This window comes from Gopherus evgoodei, chromosome 3, assembly GCF_007399415.2.
Source record: "Gopherus evgoodei ecotype Sinaloan lineage chromosome 3, rGopEvg1_v1.p, whole genome shotgun sequence".
Lineage (NCBI taxonomy): Eukaryota > Metazoa > Chordata > Testudines > Testudinidae > Gopherus > Gopherus evgoodei.
The window spans coordinates 152,315,363-152,332,363 of record NC_044324.1 but is presented as its reverse complement, the minus strand read 5'-3'; the positions used below and the strand labels follow the sequence as shown (position 1 = coordinate 152,332,363).

The 17,001-nt window shown below is 45.8% G+C and overlaps 1 protein-coding gene across 1 annotated transcript in view; it reads right to left on the bottom strand.

The window, feature by feature from the left end:
* CATSPERE (catsper channel auxiliary subunit epsilon) overlaps positions 1-17,001 on the bottom strand; it is a 105,568-nt gene that overhangs the window by 1,046 nt on the left and 87,521 nt on the right. Inside the window, exons 13-17 of the mRNA XM_030558353.1 lie at positions 14,400-14,453; positions 11,576-11,675; positions 8,360-8,446; positions 5,809-5,966; positions 164-217 (exon numbers count right to left, since the gene is read on the bottom strand). Coding sequence (XP_030414213.1) covers positions 164-217; positions 5,809-5,966; positions 8,360-8,446; positions 11,576-11,675; positions 14,400-14,453 — 453 coding nt within the window. The remainder of the gene's footprint in view (positions 1-163; positions 218-5,808; positions 5,967-8,359; positions 8,447-11,575; positions 11,676-14,399; positions 14,454-17,001) is intronic.

The window sequence follows — 17,001 nt, the reverse complement described above, 5'->3', positions numbered from 1 at the left end:
GTACCCTACCATCAGGCTAACTACTTGGATTTGGATATCATCTCTAAGATCTCATTACCTATCTGTAAGACTGGGAGTGTCGCCAAAGGATAACAATATTTTTATCCCTATATAAATATTAAATAATAATAAATTATGTTTAATTGTGGCTACTAGCAATTACCTTTCTACTATGCCATATGTACGGACTGCAAAGATTGTATTTAAGTCACAAAAACTGGAATATAAAAAAAGTCTGTTAAATATTTTCTCAACTATAAAAATATTTAGAATGAAAACATAGGATCACAAGGAAACCATCTGGTGCCTACATTCACCCTACCTCATGTACTAACTAAAAACTTTATTTAAACTTCAATAAACACATTCAACCTTTTTTAAAAATGGTGTACTTTTATGTAACTTTCATAATTTAATGCAATGTTGTCAATTCTACTGATTTTTTTGTGAGTGATGGGATTTCACCTGGGGCTGGAGCCAATCTTGCAATGATGTGAGTTGCTTTAGCTCTCTAGTGAATTTCAGCCTACCTGGGGGAAAACCCACTGACTGGCTCTTTTCTCCAGTTGCCTGCCTTCTGGGGAAGATCAGCCAATCAGAGCTGCTGCAGGTGCAAGCAGAGCACTCTCCCTCTAATCTCAGCAACCTGAAGCCATTCTCACAGGAGGGGAGAGGATAATGGGGAACAGAAAGAGCCCAGCAGCACTGGGCAACTCCACTTCCTCCTCCCCACTCCTCTCCTGTGAGCAACGGGACAGCTCCTCTGCTTCTCCCACCTCAACTGTTGTAATACCCAGCCTGAAATGCTTTGGGAGCTGAAGAACCCTTGGAGCTGCCCACCTAGTCTGGATGGGACTCTGCAGGAGCACCTCCATCCCCTTGGAGTTGGAGAAAGGGTGAAGAACCCCAGGAGGAGCAGAGGTGGGGATGGGGAGGGGAAATTGTTGGGTGTTATATGGGGACTAGTCAGCTGAACTGATGGGAGCTGGGAGGGGAAAAAAGATGAGAGGATAGGTAGATATGGGGCTGGGGAGGCTGGACAGAACTGACATGGAGGGAGAACTGATGCAGGGATTGGTTCAGAGCTGGGAGGCAGTACAGAGTAACACAAAAACATTCTACAAATACATTAGAAGCAAGAGGAAGACCAAGGACAGGGTAGGCCCATTACTCAATGGGGGTGGGGGGGAACAATAACAGAAAAAGTGGAGATGGCAGAAGTGCTAAATTAATTTTATTTCAGTTTTCACCAAAAAGATTAATAGCGATTGGACATCTAACATAGTGAATGTCAGTAAAAATGAGGTAAGATCAGAGGCTAAAATAGGGAAAGAACAAGTTAAAAATTACTTAGACAAGTTACATGTCTTCAAGTCACCAGGGCCTAATGAAATATATTCTAGAATACTCAAGGAGCTGACTGAGGAGATATCTGAGCCATTAGCGATTATCTTTGAAAAGTCATGGAAGATGGGAGAGATTCCAGAGGACTAAAAAGGGGCAAATATAGTCAGGGGTGAAAGTAGACTAGTACAGTGTACTGGTAAGAAGTGGCCGCCAGTACCTGCCTGTACGCAGCCAACATTAAAGCGCTGCTATGGCAGCACTTCAACATCACTGCCCCTTTTCCCTCTCCCAGCAGCCTTGCCGGTAGGGACCGTAGTGGCAGGGCCACTAATGGGTTGGGATTGTGGTGTAAAAAGGGCAGCTGCCCTGCAGCATGGCGATTTAAAGAGCTCTGGGTCCTTTTAAACCGCTGCCAGGCCCCAGGTGGTGTGGGTCAGGCAATGTGTATAGGCTGGCTGGGGGAGGCTGACCCTCAGCTCTGCCCACTTCTGCCCAAGGCCCCACTGCTTCTGGGGGCCCAGAGTCAGGCCCCCATACTGGTAAGTCTTCTGTGTTACTTTCACCCCTGAATATAGTGCCCATCCATAAAAAGGGGAAGACAACCCAGGGGATTACAGATCAGTCCACTTAACTTCAGTACCCAATCAGTTTGCAAACACCTAGAAGATAATAAGGTGATAAGTAACAGCATGGATTTGTCAAGAACACATTGTGTCAAACCTGCCTAATAGCTTTCTTTGACTGAGTAACAAATCTTGTGGATGGGGGGAAGCGGTAACTGTGGTATATCTTGATGTTAGTAAGGCTTTTGATACTGTCTCGCATGACCTTCTCATAAATAAACTAGGGAAGTACAACCTACATGGAGCTACTATAAGGTGGGTGCATAACTGGAAAACAATTCCCAGAGATTAGTTATCAGTGGTTCACAGTCAAGCTGGAAGGGCATATCAATTGGGATCCTGTGGGGATGAGTTCTGCGTCCAGCTCTGTTCAATATCTTCATCGGTGATTTAGATAATAGTACAGAGAGTACACTTATAAAGTTTGTGGATGATAAACTGGGAGGGGTTGCAGGTGCTTTGGGATTAAAATTCTAAATGATCTGGACAAACTGGAGAAGTTGTCTGCAGTAAACAGGATGAATTTCAATAAGGACAAATGCAGAGTACTCTACTTAGGAAGGAACAATTAGTTGGACACATACAAAATAGGAAACGACTGCCTAGGAAGGAGTATTGTGGAATGGGATCTGGGGGTCATAGTGGATCACGAACTAAATATAAGTCAACAGTGTAACACTTTACCAGCAAACATCAATCTGCGGTGTATTAGCAGAAGTGTTTTAAGGAAGATATGAGAAGTAATTCTTCTACTCTACTCTGCACTGATTAAGCCTCAACTGGAATATTGTGTCCAGTTTTGGGCACCACATTTCAGGAAAGATATGGACAAGTTAGAGGAAGTCCAGAGAAGAACAACAAAAATGATTAAAGGTCTAGACAACATGACCCTTTAGGGAAGACTGAAAAAACTGGGTTTCTTAAGTCTTGAGAAGAGAAGACTGAGAGGCGACATGATAACAGTTTTTAAATATATAAAAAGCTGTTATAAGGAGGAGGGAGAAAAATGGTTCTCCTTAACCTCTGAAGATAGGACAAGAAGCAATGGGCTTAAATTGCAGCAAGAGCAGTTTAGTTTGGACATTAGGAAAAACTTCTTAACTGTTAGGGTGGTCACGCACTGAAATAAATTGCCAGGGAGTACTTGGAATCTCCATCATTGGAGATTTTTAAGAGCAGATTAGACAAACACCTGTCAGAGGTGGTCTAGATCAGGGGTGGGCAAACTATGGCCTGTGGGCAAGATCCAATCTGCAAGCTGTTTTAATCTGGCCCTCGAGTTCCCACTCGGGAGCAGGATCTGGGGCTTGCCCTGCTCTGCCGCTCCAGCCAGACAGCAGGGTTGGAGGCCGCACCACACGGCTCCCAGAGGCAGTGGCATGGCCCCCCTCTGGCACTCCATCCTGGGAGCAGGGTTAGAGGCTACGGCACATGGCACACGGCTCCTATGCGTAGGGGTAGTCACGGGCCTCCACTCTGCACATTGCTCCCACCCCACGCGCCATCCCTGCAGCTCCCATTGGCCAGGAACTGCAGCCAATGGGAGCTGCAGGGGCGGTGCCTGTGGATGGGTCAGTGTGCAGAGCCTCCTGGCCTCACCTTCACGTAGGAGCCGGAGAAGGGAAATGCTGCTGCTTCTGGGAGCCACTTGAGGTAAGCGATACCTGAAGCCTGCACCCCTGAGCCTCTCCCCATGTCTCATTCCCCTGCCCCAGCCCTGATCCCCCTCCCGCCCTCCAAACCCCTCAGTCCCAGCCTGGAGCCCCCTCCTACACCCCAAACTCCTCATCTCCAGCCCCACCCCAGAGCCAGTGCCCCCAACCGGAGCCCTCCCCACCCTGCACCCCACTTCCCCACCCTCACCCCCTCCCACATCCTGAACTCCTCCTTTCTGGCCCCACCCCAGAGCCCACACCCCCCAACCAGTCCTCACCCCCTCCTCCACCCCAAACCCAATTTTGGGAGCATTCATGGCCCGCCATACAATTTCTATTCCCAGATGTGGCCCTCGGGCCAAAAAGTTTGCCCACCCCTGGTCTAGATCATATGTAATCCTGCCATGAGTGCAGGAGATTGGACTAGGTGACCTCTTGAGGTCCCTTCCAGTCCTATGATTCTATGATTCTATGACGGGGGAAAGGATTGATTTGGAAGTTGGGGGCAGAATAAATTGCTAGGAAGAGGATGGGCAGGTGTGGAGCTGAGAGCTCCTGCAGAGGGACCAAAATCACCTTACCCAATAAATTTGGGAGAATGGCTGACAGTAATTATAACATGCATAACAGCAAAGGCCAGGGCGAGTTCAAAACTCAAAAGATAAACCAAAAACACAATATAATTTTTAAAAATAAAATCTCATGATTTGGGGAGTTTCACTCATGACTTTTGAACATTTGGGGTTGGCAATATGGTTAATGTAATTTTGATTTTTTTTATATATATTGGGCATTACACTGACTTTCTGTAATGGTGTTGACTTCCAGGAGCATCCTGGGGTGAGTTGTTACACCTTCCCTGCTTTAGAAAAAAACATATTGGACAAGATTCATCCTAGCAGTGGCACTAGGGCTGGTGTAGGGCCTAATTTGTGCTCCAGCTGCTATGGGCCTTGTGCAGCCAGGGAATAGCTGGGTCATAGGGACATCCTAGCCAGTGCCTATCCTGCCCTCAATCTGCACCTGCATTGGTGGACACATCCCCTGTGCTATTGTATCCTCTCAGGGCCTCCTTCAGGGGAGAGTGTAGCCTGCACAAAGGGGCCATAAGGCAGGGATGAAATTCTTCCTTTGATGTTTTATCAATGAAATACCTCTGTGAGTGTTCGGTATTTATGGGTCTTTCTCACTATGTTTCAGAAAACACGTAGGATTCATGTTACTATATATTCCTAAATGGAATCCCTTATGGAGTTTATTAAAAATTTCCTTTACATTATGGCGCAGATACAATGAGAAACTGAAATGGTTTATTAAAGGGAAGGCAAATATCCTTAAGGTGTGGCTAACCTTTGATAGGTGATTGTAAAAATGTCATTGTGCAGTTCAATATTTCTTGTCTTTCAATGATTTCCATATCAAATATATTCAGTTCACACATGATTTTTTTCTCCAAATACCAGCCCTCCAAACTCAACTTGAGCTCTGAGAACCAAGCTAGGGTTTTCCTTGCTCAGACATATATCACCATCTTTAGGCCAAATTAGACCCTCTGTTACAGCTGTGCAACCCCACTGTCTTCAGAGTATACTCTCAGTGGCATTTATGCAGTTGAACTGTTATTCATAGATCCAGTTCGCCAACTCTTATGTGCGTTAGTTCTGCAGTGCTAACAGGAATAACTTTCTTTTAGTCACTTAGCCTAAATTTGCAGAGATTACTCTGGATATATGCAAAGAGAAAATCTGTTAAGATAGATCACATTTTTACAGTCACTTTAGACAAAAACTGGTTTGACTGTCAGATCTCAGATTTACATTAATGTAATGGAGATTACAATCTGGCCCAGTGGGTCCTGTTGTCAAATCCACATGTTGAAGGCCTCTTACCTTCCTTTCCATAAGGGCAGGATGAATATTATGTTTATAGCAGCCTATACGGAAAATGTCTAGAAATCTAAGAGGAGAAAATAATAGCTGCACAATGAAAGGGTTGAGGACACTCAGAACCATATCTGAACCATCCATCAGTTAGAATTGGTAGTGGAAAATACCTGCAACATCTATGGCCAAGTGATACCTCAAGCAAAAAAATTTTTTTAAATGACAGCAGTGGTTACTTCATTAATCTTAATGCTAAATCAATCATTAAAGACTTTTTACATGTCAAAAAGGATAGCTAACCTGAAATTTGGGTCCACTATTTTCACTCTGAACACATAAATGCCACTGTACTCAGTCGGCCAAATGAGAGAATTGTAACCAGAGTGGTTCAAAATTTGATACAGCTGATTTAGGTCTCCTAGAGGTCCAAGTTCAGACTGAAAGCAGGATCTGTAATTCTGAATAGAAACAATAAAGGAAAATTTTTTAAACTAGCTTTGACAAACAATTACATCTACTTGTCTGAGTTTCTGGACTTGTAATTATCTGCCTGCCCGCCCGCCCCCCCCATCTATCTATCTATCTATATAACAAAGCAATAACGCCTTGGAGATCCAGCTTCGCTGGCTAGCAAAGACGGGAGAAGCCTGGTTCCCACACGTTCCTTGCCTTGTTTCAAACAGTCTACACCCTAAACTTGTTTAATTTAAATCTAAACCAACCCAGTGTTGTATCTGAATTGAAGTGACTGGGATTCATTAACTCCAGTTAATGTGGCAAGCTGCTGGGCATTTACTCTTTAAAGGAGCAAGCAAACCTTCTTAGCCCTCTGAATGCTCCAGGAAAGATCTGGACATTTCAGAGCAGATAGTTTGGGGAAAATTCAGGACTGAGGGTGTGTTGGAGTCACTTGGCCAGTAGTAACCAAAGCTGGTGGACGCTAGAATGAGGCTGGGGTGTAACAAGCAAGCTGCTGGAATCAGAGTGCTGAGCCAGAGCTGTTTAACAAACAGACAGTGCATGCTTGTCTGTTGGCTGTCAGCAGGGCTGGCTCCAGGCACCAGCGAAGGAAGCAGGTGCCTCGGGCAGCCAATAGAAAGGGGCGGCACTCCGTCCGTCTTTGGAGTGGCATGTCCAGGTCTGTGGCGGCAATTCAACGGCAGGTCCTTCAGTTCCTTGATTCCTCTTCGATGGCAGCTCTATCACTCTGCTTCTGTTTTCAGTGGCAATTCAGCAGCAGGTCATTCCCTCCTTCTCTTCCTCTTCAGCGGCAGCTCAATCGGGTTTATCTTTTTTTTTCTTTTTTTTTTCCTTCGCTGCTTGGGGCGGCAAAAAGCTGGAGTCAGCCCTGGTTGTCAGTGCCCAGGCTTTGAGCCACAGCAGCAAAGCATTGAAGGCACCTAGAGTTGCAGGGTTGGTGGTAAAACAACCACACCCCAGAACATGACATAAGGGAATGGGTTCAGGCAGACTAGCGGGCTGAAAAGTCATGGGGACATAAGTGCATTCAACGTCAACACTGAAACATAAAAAAAACAAAAACAAACAAACAAACAAAAAACCCAGTAGAACTAACTTCCCTTATTTGTGGAGATGCCCAAAACCTTTTCCCCCAACCTGAGGCCTCTAATTGCCCTGGTGGTGCACATTAAGATGAGATGCACAGCGTGGTGACATGGCTGTTAGGTGGCTGCTCAGTATGGACCTCTGGCCTGGTGGAATATATTGCTCCTCAGCTACTCAGCCTTCACCTTCTCTTGGAACACATGCTAGTCTAAGTGCAGTGTTCACTAGCTTTCCCAGTTCAACTCTGTCCTTGTCCCTTCAATCATAGTCCTTTCCCCAGGCTCATGCACCCTCCCACCTAGGACAACACAGTCCTTCCTTCACTGAGCCCTCCCCACAGCTCTCACTCTCCCAACCACACACTCCTGCCAAGATAGTACCCGCCCCCAAGTTCCTCCCCACTGTCCAGTAATCCTCCAGCTTCTTGCCCCTCTGGGCCATTGATCTTCCAGGACTTGGCTGCTCACACTTCAGTGCTGATTACAATAGTTTAGTGAATCGGAATCATATGAATGCCCCTTTGTCTCAGCAGAAAGCCAGTTTGGGGCCTCGTGAAGTGATTTTGTTTGGATGAGAAATCAGTGAAACAAAATTGAGGTAATCCTTGGTGTAATTCTTTTATACATAGAATTATATTGGTGAAGTCCTAGTCCCATTGAAGTCAATAATGAAACTTTCATTGACTTTAATGGGCCCAGGATTTCACCCCAAGTTCTGTTTCTCTGAACATACAGCACACATGCTTTTGTAGAAATCTCAAGCCAGACTCCAGCCCTGTGCCCAAGAAACTGCTGTAACAGGGTCACATGCTGCTGCTGATGACTCACTCTAACTGCTTAAACACACAGCCTTCTTACAGCCCACAGCCCCTAGCTGTGCCTGGGGAAAATCCATTAGTTCCATACTTTCCCTCTGGCCACATGGCTTGCCATATCTCTCAAGGGTTAGCCCCTCTCTTGTGTCCAGCTGTTTACCACTACAAAAGAAGTTTAATTGCTCCTAAAGCTATACAATATTTTAGCACACACATTTATTTTATTTGTGATTTCCTTTCAACCAGACACATGGCAACAAGTGGTTAGTGTCTTTCGGAATAACAATATCCTTTCATAGCATTGTCAGATAATTACCGTACTGCCATCTGACTTGTATTCCACTTGCTCCATCATGCTTTAATTAGGCTTCCCCCTCCCTGATATACTAATAGTGTGAGAATGCCAAGTAAGACAGCTACAGAGTTCATTCATATTTTTCATATACTATTTGTCAATATAGAATTTCCTACCTGTGGCCCCCATATTTCGTCTAATGTACTGTTTTCATGTTCCTCAAGCATTGAAATCCAAGTCTGTGCTTCACGCAAACAACCCACCTATTCAAAAGAATTCAAATGTACAAAATAAAAAAAAAATTAGTTCTGTATCCCTCTGTTATTTTCTGAAAGGTAATGCAGTATTTACATAGGTATTGGGCATTGTGGTTCTGCATATTTTATTTCTTATATAGCTCCTATAGTGGTACAAATCTAAGGCAACAGAACATACTTGGGGAAAGACTCTGCCCTTACCTTAGGGGGTACATTGTATTAAAATAAAATATTGGTGTAATAATATTAGGAATAAGAATGTTAACATCAAGTAGGGCTTCAAGTTTCAATAGCTACCTGTACTGATTGAAGTAGGCAGCACCCATGAAAATAAAATAAATGCTTCATGAAGGGAGCCAAATTAAATGGGCTTGACTTGACCATCAGGGTCGGCTTCAGGCACCAGCGAAGGAAGCAGGTACTTGGGGTGGCCGATACAAAGGGGTGGCACGTCTGGGTCTTCGGCAGGAATTCAGCGGTGGGCCCTCTGTCTCTCTCTTCTTCTTTGAGCTGCCGAAGAAGAGAGGGAGTGAAGGACCCACCACCGAACTGCTGCTGAAGAATGGAGCGGCACGACTGAGCTACCGCTGATGTGCTGCCGATAGGCTTTTTTTTTTTTTTTTTTTTTGCCGCTTGGGGCTGCAGAAAACCTGGAGCCATCCCCATAGACCATGATATGTAAATAGCACTAATGTAGACTGTAGCCATAGAAAAATACATTCTGAGAAGGAAAAGGAACAAGGGAACTTGTAGCCCTTACAGCATCTACAATATCTGAGCTGTGCATTTTGTCAGGAGTTGGTACCAGAAAGGCAGTAATAAACCAAAAAAAAAAAAAAAAAGGGGGACTGACACACTGAAGCACTTAGGGTATGTCTACACTGCAATTAGACTCAGGCTTGCAGGGCTTGGGCTAATCGGCTGTTTAATTGTGGTGTAGGGTATAGACGTTTAGGCTCGGGTTGCAACCTGAGCTCCCACTCAGACCCTCCCACCTTGCAGGGTTCTAAAGCCCAGGTCCGCCCACTCTAAATGTCTAAACCACAATTAAACAGCCTCATAGCCTGAGTCCCATGTCTCCAAGTCAGCACGCACAGGCCAGCCGTGGGTTTTTAATTTCAGTGTAGACATAGCCTTAGGAAAAATGTATGGTGTCCAAAAAACAATGAGACATCAAAACAAAGTGGGATGCAACACAGCTGAGGAGCCAGACAGTGACCCTCCACAGGTGCTCCTTCATCAGTCATGGTCATTCAGGTACTGACCATACTCTGACTTCACTTATATAAGAAGGACTACATCCAGGACCGGCTCTAGCCATTTTGCCGCCCGAAGCACGGCGGCATGCCGCAGGGGGCGCTCTGCCTCTCGCCGGTCCCAAGGCTCCGGTGGACCTCCGGCAAGGCATCCCTGCGGAGGGTCCACTGGTCCCGCGGCTCTGAACCTCCCGTGCCTGCGGATGCTCCACCGGAGCCATGGGACCAGCGGACCCTCCGCAGGCATGCCTGTGGGAGGTCCACCGGAGCCGCCTGCTGCCCTCCCGGCAACTGGCAGAGCGCCCCCTGCGGCATGCCGCCCCAAGCACACGCTTGGCGCGCTGGGGCCTGGAGCCGGCCCTGACTATATCCCAAGACTCCAGTCCCCATAACATTAGGGCTCTTCTATGAACTGTTGACAGAGGAATCCAGTCTGCCATCCTCTGAGCTCCCACAATCCCATACTACAGATGAAGATTCAGCAAGAAGTAATTCAGGTAAGAGGCCTGAACCAAAGCCATTGAAGTCAACAATTTATTTCCATTTTTGTTTTAATCAAACCCAAGGTTAGTACTGTCTTGCTTTAGTATCTTCCTGCAGGGGTAGGGATGATGATGTATTGAGCAGCTATGCCATACAAGCCATGGCTTTTCTATTGCCAGCCATTTCCATCTTCCAAACTGTGAAGCGACAATTCTGCTAAGGCTCATCCCTATTTTTGCCAAATTCTGGCCTAGTCTAGCAATAACCCATTTCCTAGCTTTCCACACATTACTTTCACCTCATGATCTGGCTTTCAGTGTCCTGGGGAGCATGTAATTCTGCTTAAAAATGAAAGGCTATATTCTGTTTTGCATAGGCGGCAAATTCTCCAGGTGCCAGTGGGTGCTTGACCCCTCCCGCCCCCACCCCGACTCCACCCCTGCCCTGCCCCCTCCTGCCCCGCCCCACCCCCATTCCAACTCCTTCCCCAAATCTCCACCCTGGCCTCTTCCCCCCCTCTTCCTCTGACTGCACCACGTTCCTGCTCCTCCCCACTCCCCTAGCTTGTTAAGCACTGGGAGGAGAAGCGGGAATGCGGCATGCTCAGTGGAGGAGGCAGAGGCGAGCTGGGGTGGGGGGGCGGGAGCTTGGCTGCCAGTGGGGGTGCAGAGTTTTTTTCCCCTGTAGGTGCTCCATCCTAGGAGCACCCACGGAATTGGCGCCTATGCTGCTTTCAGTTATATAGAAATTGCCTTCCATAGGATTGCATGGGTATTACTGAGGGCAGAATTTGACTTCAGAGATTGCAATTATCTCTTTTTAAGAACAGGCTAGATAAACACCTGTCAGGTATAGTCTAGGTATACATAGCAGGAAGGACTAGATGATCTCTTAAGAGCTTCTCAGCCTTACATTTCTGTGATTCTATATGGATAGTCCTATATTCCCATTTCCCCACAGAGGGCAAACTAAAACTTCAAGATGGTTCTGAAGATTCACTTCCTGAACCATACTACCATGCTCATAATTCTTTTTTCTTTTTTTTAATTACCTCTTGATTTTTATTCATGTGTTCAGTTTTGAACAGTGTCTGCAGTCAAAATTGATAAATTAAATGCTGAAAGTTACAAGTAATGAAATCTGCAACTACTATACAATACCTCCATTCAAACAGGGTGATTCAGACTGAAGAGGATTGAACATGTATAAAAACAAGCTTTACCCAACTGCACAAGGGTGACCAGATAGCAAGTGTAAAAAATTGGGGAGTTATAGGTGCTTATATAAGAAAATGCCCCCCAAATCAGGACTGTTCCTAAAAATCGGGATATCTGGTCACCCTAAACTGCACACAATATATAGTGACAAATATAATCTAAATAAAAAGATGCCTTACCTGCTTCATAGATGAGTTGTAGCTGTAGTCACTTCTGCCATGAATCTCCCATAATATAAAATTTGCCTCAACTGTTTCAACAAATGTGCTGCCATCATATCTATAAACAATACAGATATAATATAATGCTTCAGTAAAAACATATAAATGGGCAAATACCTCTCACTCCATGGCACTGCTGGGAAAGATGGACAGTGCAGTGCTGCTGTGCAAAAGGAGTAAAGGATAAGCAGGAAATGTACAGCCCAGAGCAGAGGTGGGCAAACTACGGCCTGCGGGCCACATCTGGCCCACAGGACCATCCTGCCTGGCCCTTGAGCTCCCAGCCAGGGAGGCTAGCCCCTGGCCCCTCCCCTGCTGTCCCCCCCTTCCTTGCAGCCTCAACTCGCCATACCACCAGTGCTCTGGGCAGCATGGCAGTGTGGCTGGCTCCGGCTGGGTGGCACGGCTGCCAGTCCTCGTGCTCTGAGTAGCATGGTAAGGGGGTGAGGGGGTTGGATAAGGGGCAGAGAGTCCCAGGGGGCAGTCAGGGGACAGGGGGCAGTTGTATAGGCGTGGGTGTCCTGGGGGAGGGCCTGTCAGGGGGTGGAGGTGTGCATAGAGGTTGGGCAGTCAGGGGACAGGGAACACAGGGGGTTGGATAGGGGGTGGAGTCCTTGGAGGGCATTTAGGGGACAAGGAGCAGGGGGGTTGGATGGTTTGGAGGGTTCTGAGAGGGGCAGTCCGAGGGCGGGAAGTGGGAGCCAGGCTGTTTGGGAGGCACAGCCTTCTCTACCAGGCCCTCCATACAGTTTCAGAACCCCAATGTGGCCCTCAGGCCAAAAAGTTTGCCCACCCCTGGTCCAGAGGCTTTGCTCTGAGGACTCCCTACACAACAGTGCACTGTGAGCAAATAGAATGCAGCACCATGGGTGGGACCAAAGGATCTTCTGCAGTGTGGATATTCCTTCCTCCAGCACTGGGCTGGCTATGTTACGCTTGCCATTCAGCTGGAGTAGCCATTACAGCTTCAGAGAACTATGCAGCGCAGTGGGAAGGAATCCTCTTGCCACACAATATTTCAGCTTTATACTTACAAGGCAATATCAGGGTGAAAAGGTATTGCATAATAAAGATCCATTAGGCAGCCATACTTATCCCAATCATAATTTACCACCTAAAAAAGAAAAGTTGTGGTAATATATTGTATATTTCTCTATATTTCTTCTTTGCATGTGTAACCCACACACCTTCTGGCTGTGGTGTTGTGTCCCATCTAATGGCACTGAGACCACTTAGAGAGAGAGATAAAATGAGTCTGTTCTACAGCCTTAGCTAACTTGGCTTTTAGCTCGTGCTGTAGAGACTCAGGCACTGAGCTCCAGAGGTCCCTCGCTGAAGCCTGTCCGTCTGTCGGCATTACACATGCACACTCACATCAACTAAAATAAAACCCTAAAGCTCTCTTACCAGGTCTTCAGCTGTTGGATCCCACAGATATTCCCTAGTGTAAGGAAAAACTATTGTTGGTTTTACACCTTTTAAAACCATATTGCCCTCTTTTCTGGTATAAAATGGATTGGAATGTTTAAGTAGGCAGATTTAAAACTGAGCCTGCAATTTTTCTTCATGATTTAAAAACATGCGAAACAAGCTTTTCCAAATCCCCCTGCTATAAAGTTGTAAACTCTGCCAGTTGTAATGTATATCATTAGACATCTTAAAGAGACATCAACTTAAAAATAGCACTTGCATCTGACAATCTGTAAGCAACTACTGTTATAAGCATTACTCATAACTAGTAACTAAAATAGCTCTTTTTCCTCCCAAGTTTCTTCTCTTTGAGCATTTAGGTGCTCTCCTGGCCCCATTGAATTCAATGGGAGTTTTGCTATTGACTTCAGTGGGCCATGGTTTCACTCCTTGTGTACAGTCACTTTCACTGTATAGTCATTTGAGGGTTGATCATGTTACCATGGAAATCCAAAGACAGAACTCCCATTAACTTCTATGGGTGAAGAATTAGACCCTTAGTTGTTTTCCCTGTTTGTGTGGATATTTTAGACAGCAACATTGGAGAGAAAAACTTTTTAAAAAAATTGGATGATGTGCAGCTCACCCCTGCCCCGCCTCCTCCCCGAGCACGCTGTCGCTGCTTCACTTCTCCTGCCTCCCAGGCTTGTGACGCCAAACAGCTTAGGTGCCGCACGCCTGGGAGGCGGGAGAAGTGAAGCAGCCATGACGTGCTCAGGGAGGAGGCGGGGCAGGGGTGAGCTGGGGCGGGGAGTTCCTCTGCGTGCTGCTCTCCACCCCCCTTACTTGCTGCAGGCGGCCCTCCCCGCACTCCCCTACCCCAGCTCCCTCCGCCTAAATGCCAGTGTCAACTGGGGCGGCAGAAGAGCCGGCCGCCGCGGTCACTGCCGAAGAAAATGCCGCCCCCCAAATCCTATGTCCTAGGCGACTGCCTAGGTCACCTAAATGGTTGCACTGGCCCTGATGATGTGATTGAATCAAACACAAAACTTGTGATGGAAACTAAAGGACAAGTGTAGTAAACTACTTTTAGCTACTTTCTCTTTCTTTCTTTCTTTCTTTTGATTAGGTTTCAAGTTGAGAATGTCTCTTTACAAATATTTAGAATATTAATTTGTTTAAAGTAATTGGTATTGCATTGCTATGCTGAGAAAGAAAATAAAATTGAAATTAAATACATAAATATTGAAATATTCTAATTTTTCCACAATATATATATAAATAATGTGGCTTCCTGCATTTTCATATATAATATATATCTAAAAGGCCCTATATTTCTTTTTATGGTCATTTAATAAAGCAAGTTTCTTACCCGGGTATTTTGTAAGTAGTAAAATTATGTTTGATACAAGTTATAGCTGAAGGTCTGTGGAAATAAAACAGATGATCAGTATAATTTAAGGGTTTTTATTTGTTACTAAAGCAGTGCATGAAAATGTAAATGACTGAACTCATCATGCTAGTATTGTCTGAGAATTATCACTATCCAATATTTGTTCTATATTTTGACCTCTATTCACCAAAACTTTCTCAAATGCTTTGATACATTAAATATGGGCCAGATTCTCTCTCTCTCAGTCTGGCCCCTTTTTCACCACTCTGGCAGTGCAAATGGGCCATACACTGGCCACATCTGGCTAGCTGTGAATTCCCTCAGCAAAGAGAAGCTCTCAACTGACATAGAGCCAGCCTAGCATAAATGGTTCTTATTACACTTTGCATTTGCCAAGTGGGGGAAAGGGATGAGGCTGGAATGTCACTGTGGTCTGCCTTGGGGGGCCTTTGCCAGCTGGCATATGTTAGAGCAGCCCTAGTACTGCTCTAATCTACTCTGGAGCTGAAGCTGTGCAGGGCAAAGTTTCATGGATCCAACTTCTCATCTGCACTGAGCATCCATTTCAGTGATAAAAATTGGTTATTGTTGTTCTTCGAGAAATGTTGCACATATACATTCCACTTAGGTATGTGTGCTCTCCAAGCACAATCACTGGAAATTTTTCCCTTAATGGAACGCGTCAGGATGCCCCCTGCCAGTGCACACCAACAGCACCAGTATAAAGCGTCCAGCCGACCCTATATCCCCTCAGTTCCTTCTTTCTGGAAAACTCCAGTGTAGGGGGACAGGTCGTGGAATGGACATATTCAGTGCATTTCAAAGAAGAACAGTTATGGAAGGTTAGTAACTGTTTTTTTCTTCTTTGAGTGATTGCACATGTGCATTCCACTCTATGTGACTCCCAAGCAGTTGAAAAGGTGGAGAGATTGGAGTTCATGGACACACAGACTGCAGAACATCTTGATCAAATTTGTCATCATCTCCGGAATGCTGAGTGACGGCATAATGGAAGGAGAATGTGTGCACTGATGACCAGGTTGCTGCTTTACAAATGTCCTGAATAGGAATCTGCACTAGGAATGCTGCTGGGAATGCTTATGACCTTGTGGAATGAACAGTCAGGTTAGTTGGTGGTGAAACGCTGACCTGCCTGATTATAACAAGTGCGAATACATGAAGTAATCCAAGATGAAATTATCTGTGAAGAGACTGTGAGACCTTTCATCCTGTCAGATACAGCTATGAACAGTTGAGTGGACCTTCAGAATGGTTTAGTTCTTTCTATGTAGAAAGCTAGGATTCGTCCATCCAATGAGTAAAGACATTCATTCCTATTTGCATGAGGCTTTGGATAGAAGACAGGTAGGTTGATTGCCTGATTGCTATGAAATTGTGAAACCACTTTTGGAAGAAAACAGGGGTAAGGATGTAAATACACCTTATCCTTAATGAAGACTGTGTACGGAGGTTCTGATGGGAAGGCATGGAGACCCTTCTGGCTGAAGTGATGGTGACTTAGAAAGCCACTTTCCAGGAGAAATATAACAAGGAGCACATTGCCAAAGGTTCAAGCAGTGGCCCCATAAGCTTTGATTAGACCAAGTTCAGGTCCCAGGGGAACAGGTTCTTGTTCGAGGGTACTGTATAGCCTTTCTAGGACTTTGAGGAACTGGACAGACGGGTCATCTGAAAAAATTGACCCAGCGGTGGAAAGCTGATACCCCTGCAAGGTGAACCTGACAGAGGCTAAGCCTTGCTAAGCCTTGCTGTATCAGGTGCCATAAATATTCAAATATGTCTTGTATGGATGAATGCATGGGTGAGACTCCACGTTGGGATGCCCAAAAGAGAACTGCTTCCACTTCAAGAGAGGAGGGCTGGCGGAGGGTTTTCTACTACCAAGTAGGACCTGACAAACTTGCTCTGAGAAAGCCTGCTCTCTGAGATTTAGCTATGGAGCTTCCAGCCAGTAGATGAAGGAGGGTTTGGGTGGAGCAGCCGACTGTGGGCCTGAGAGATCAGGTCTGGATGCAACAGAAGTGGGATTGGAGTTGCCACTGAGATGCCTAGCAGAGAACCAGTGTTGGCGGGGCCATGCTAGGGTCCATCAGAATAATCTGGTCCTGGTCCTGTTTGATCTTTAGCAGCAACCTCTGCATGAGTGGACTAGGAGGTAAAGAATAGTAAAAATGTCCCATCCAAGGTATTAAAAAGGCATTTATGATATAACTTGAACTCTGGCTTCTTAGGGAGCACAACTGGTGACACTTTCTGTTGTACTTGTTTGCAAATAGGTCTATCTAGGGAGTCCCCCACTGCTGGAAAACATCTCTCACCACATCCAGGTAAAGGGACCACTAGTGGTGACTGGAGAGAGACCTGCTGAGGTAATCTGCCAGTTCTGCGTTCCTGGAAGGTAAGAGGCCTCAAGACTGATTGGCTATGTAAAACTGTCATAGCTGTATTGCTTCTTGACAAAGGAGGGAAGAGCAAGCTCCTCCTGGCCTGTTGAGATAAAACATGGCTGCAGCGTTGTCTGTGAGAAAAGACAGTTACCCATCTTTGTAACTGTTGTTCT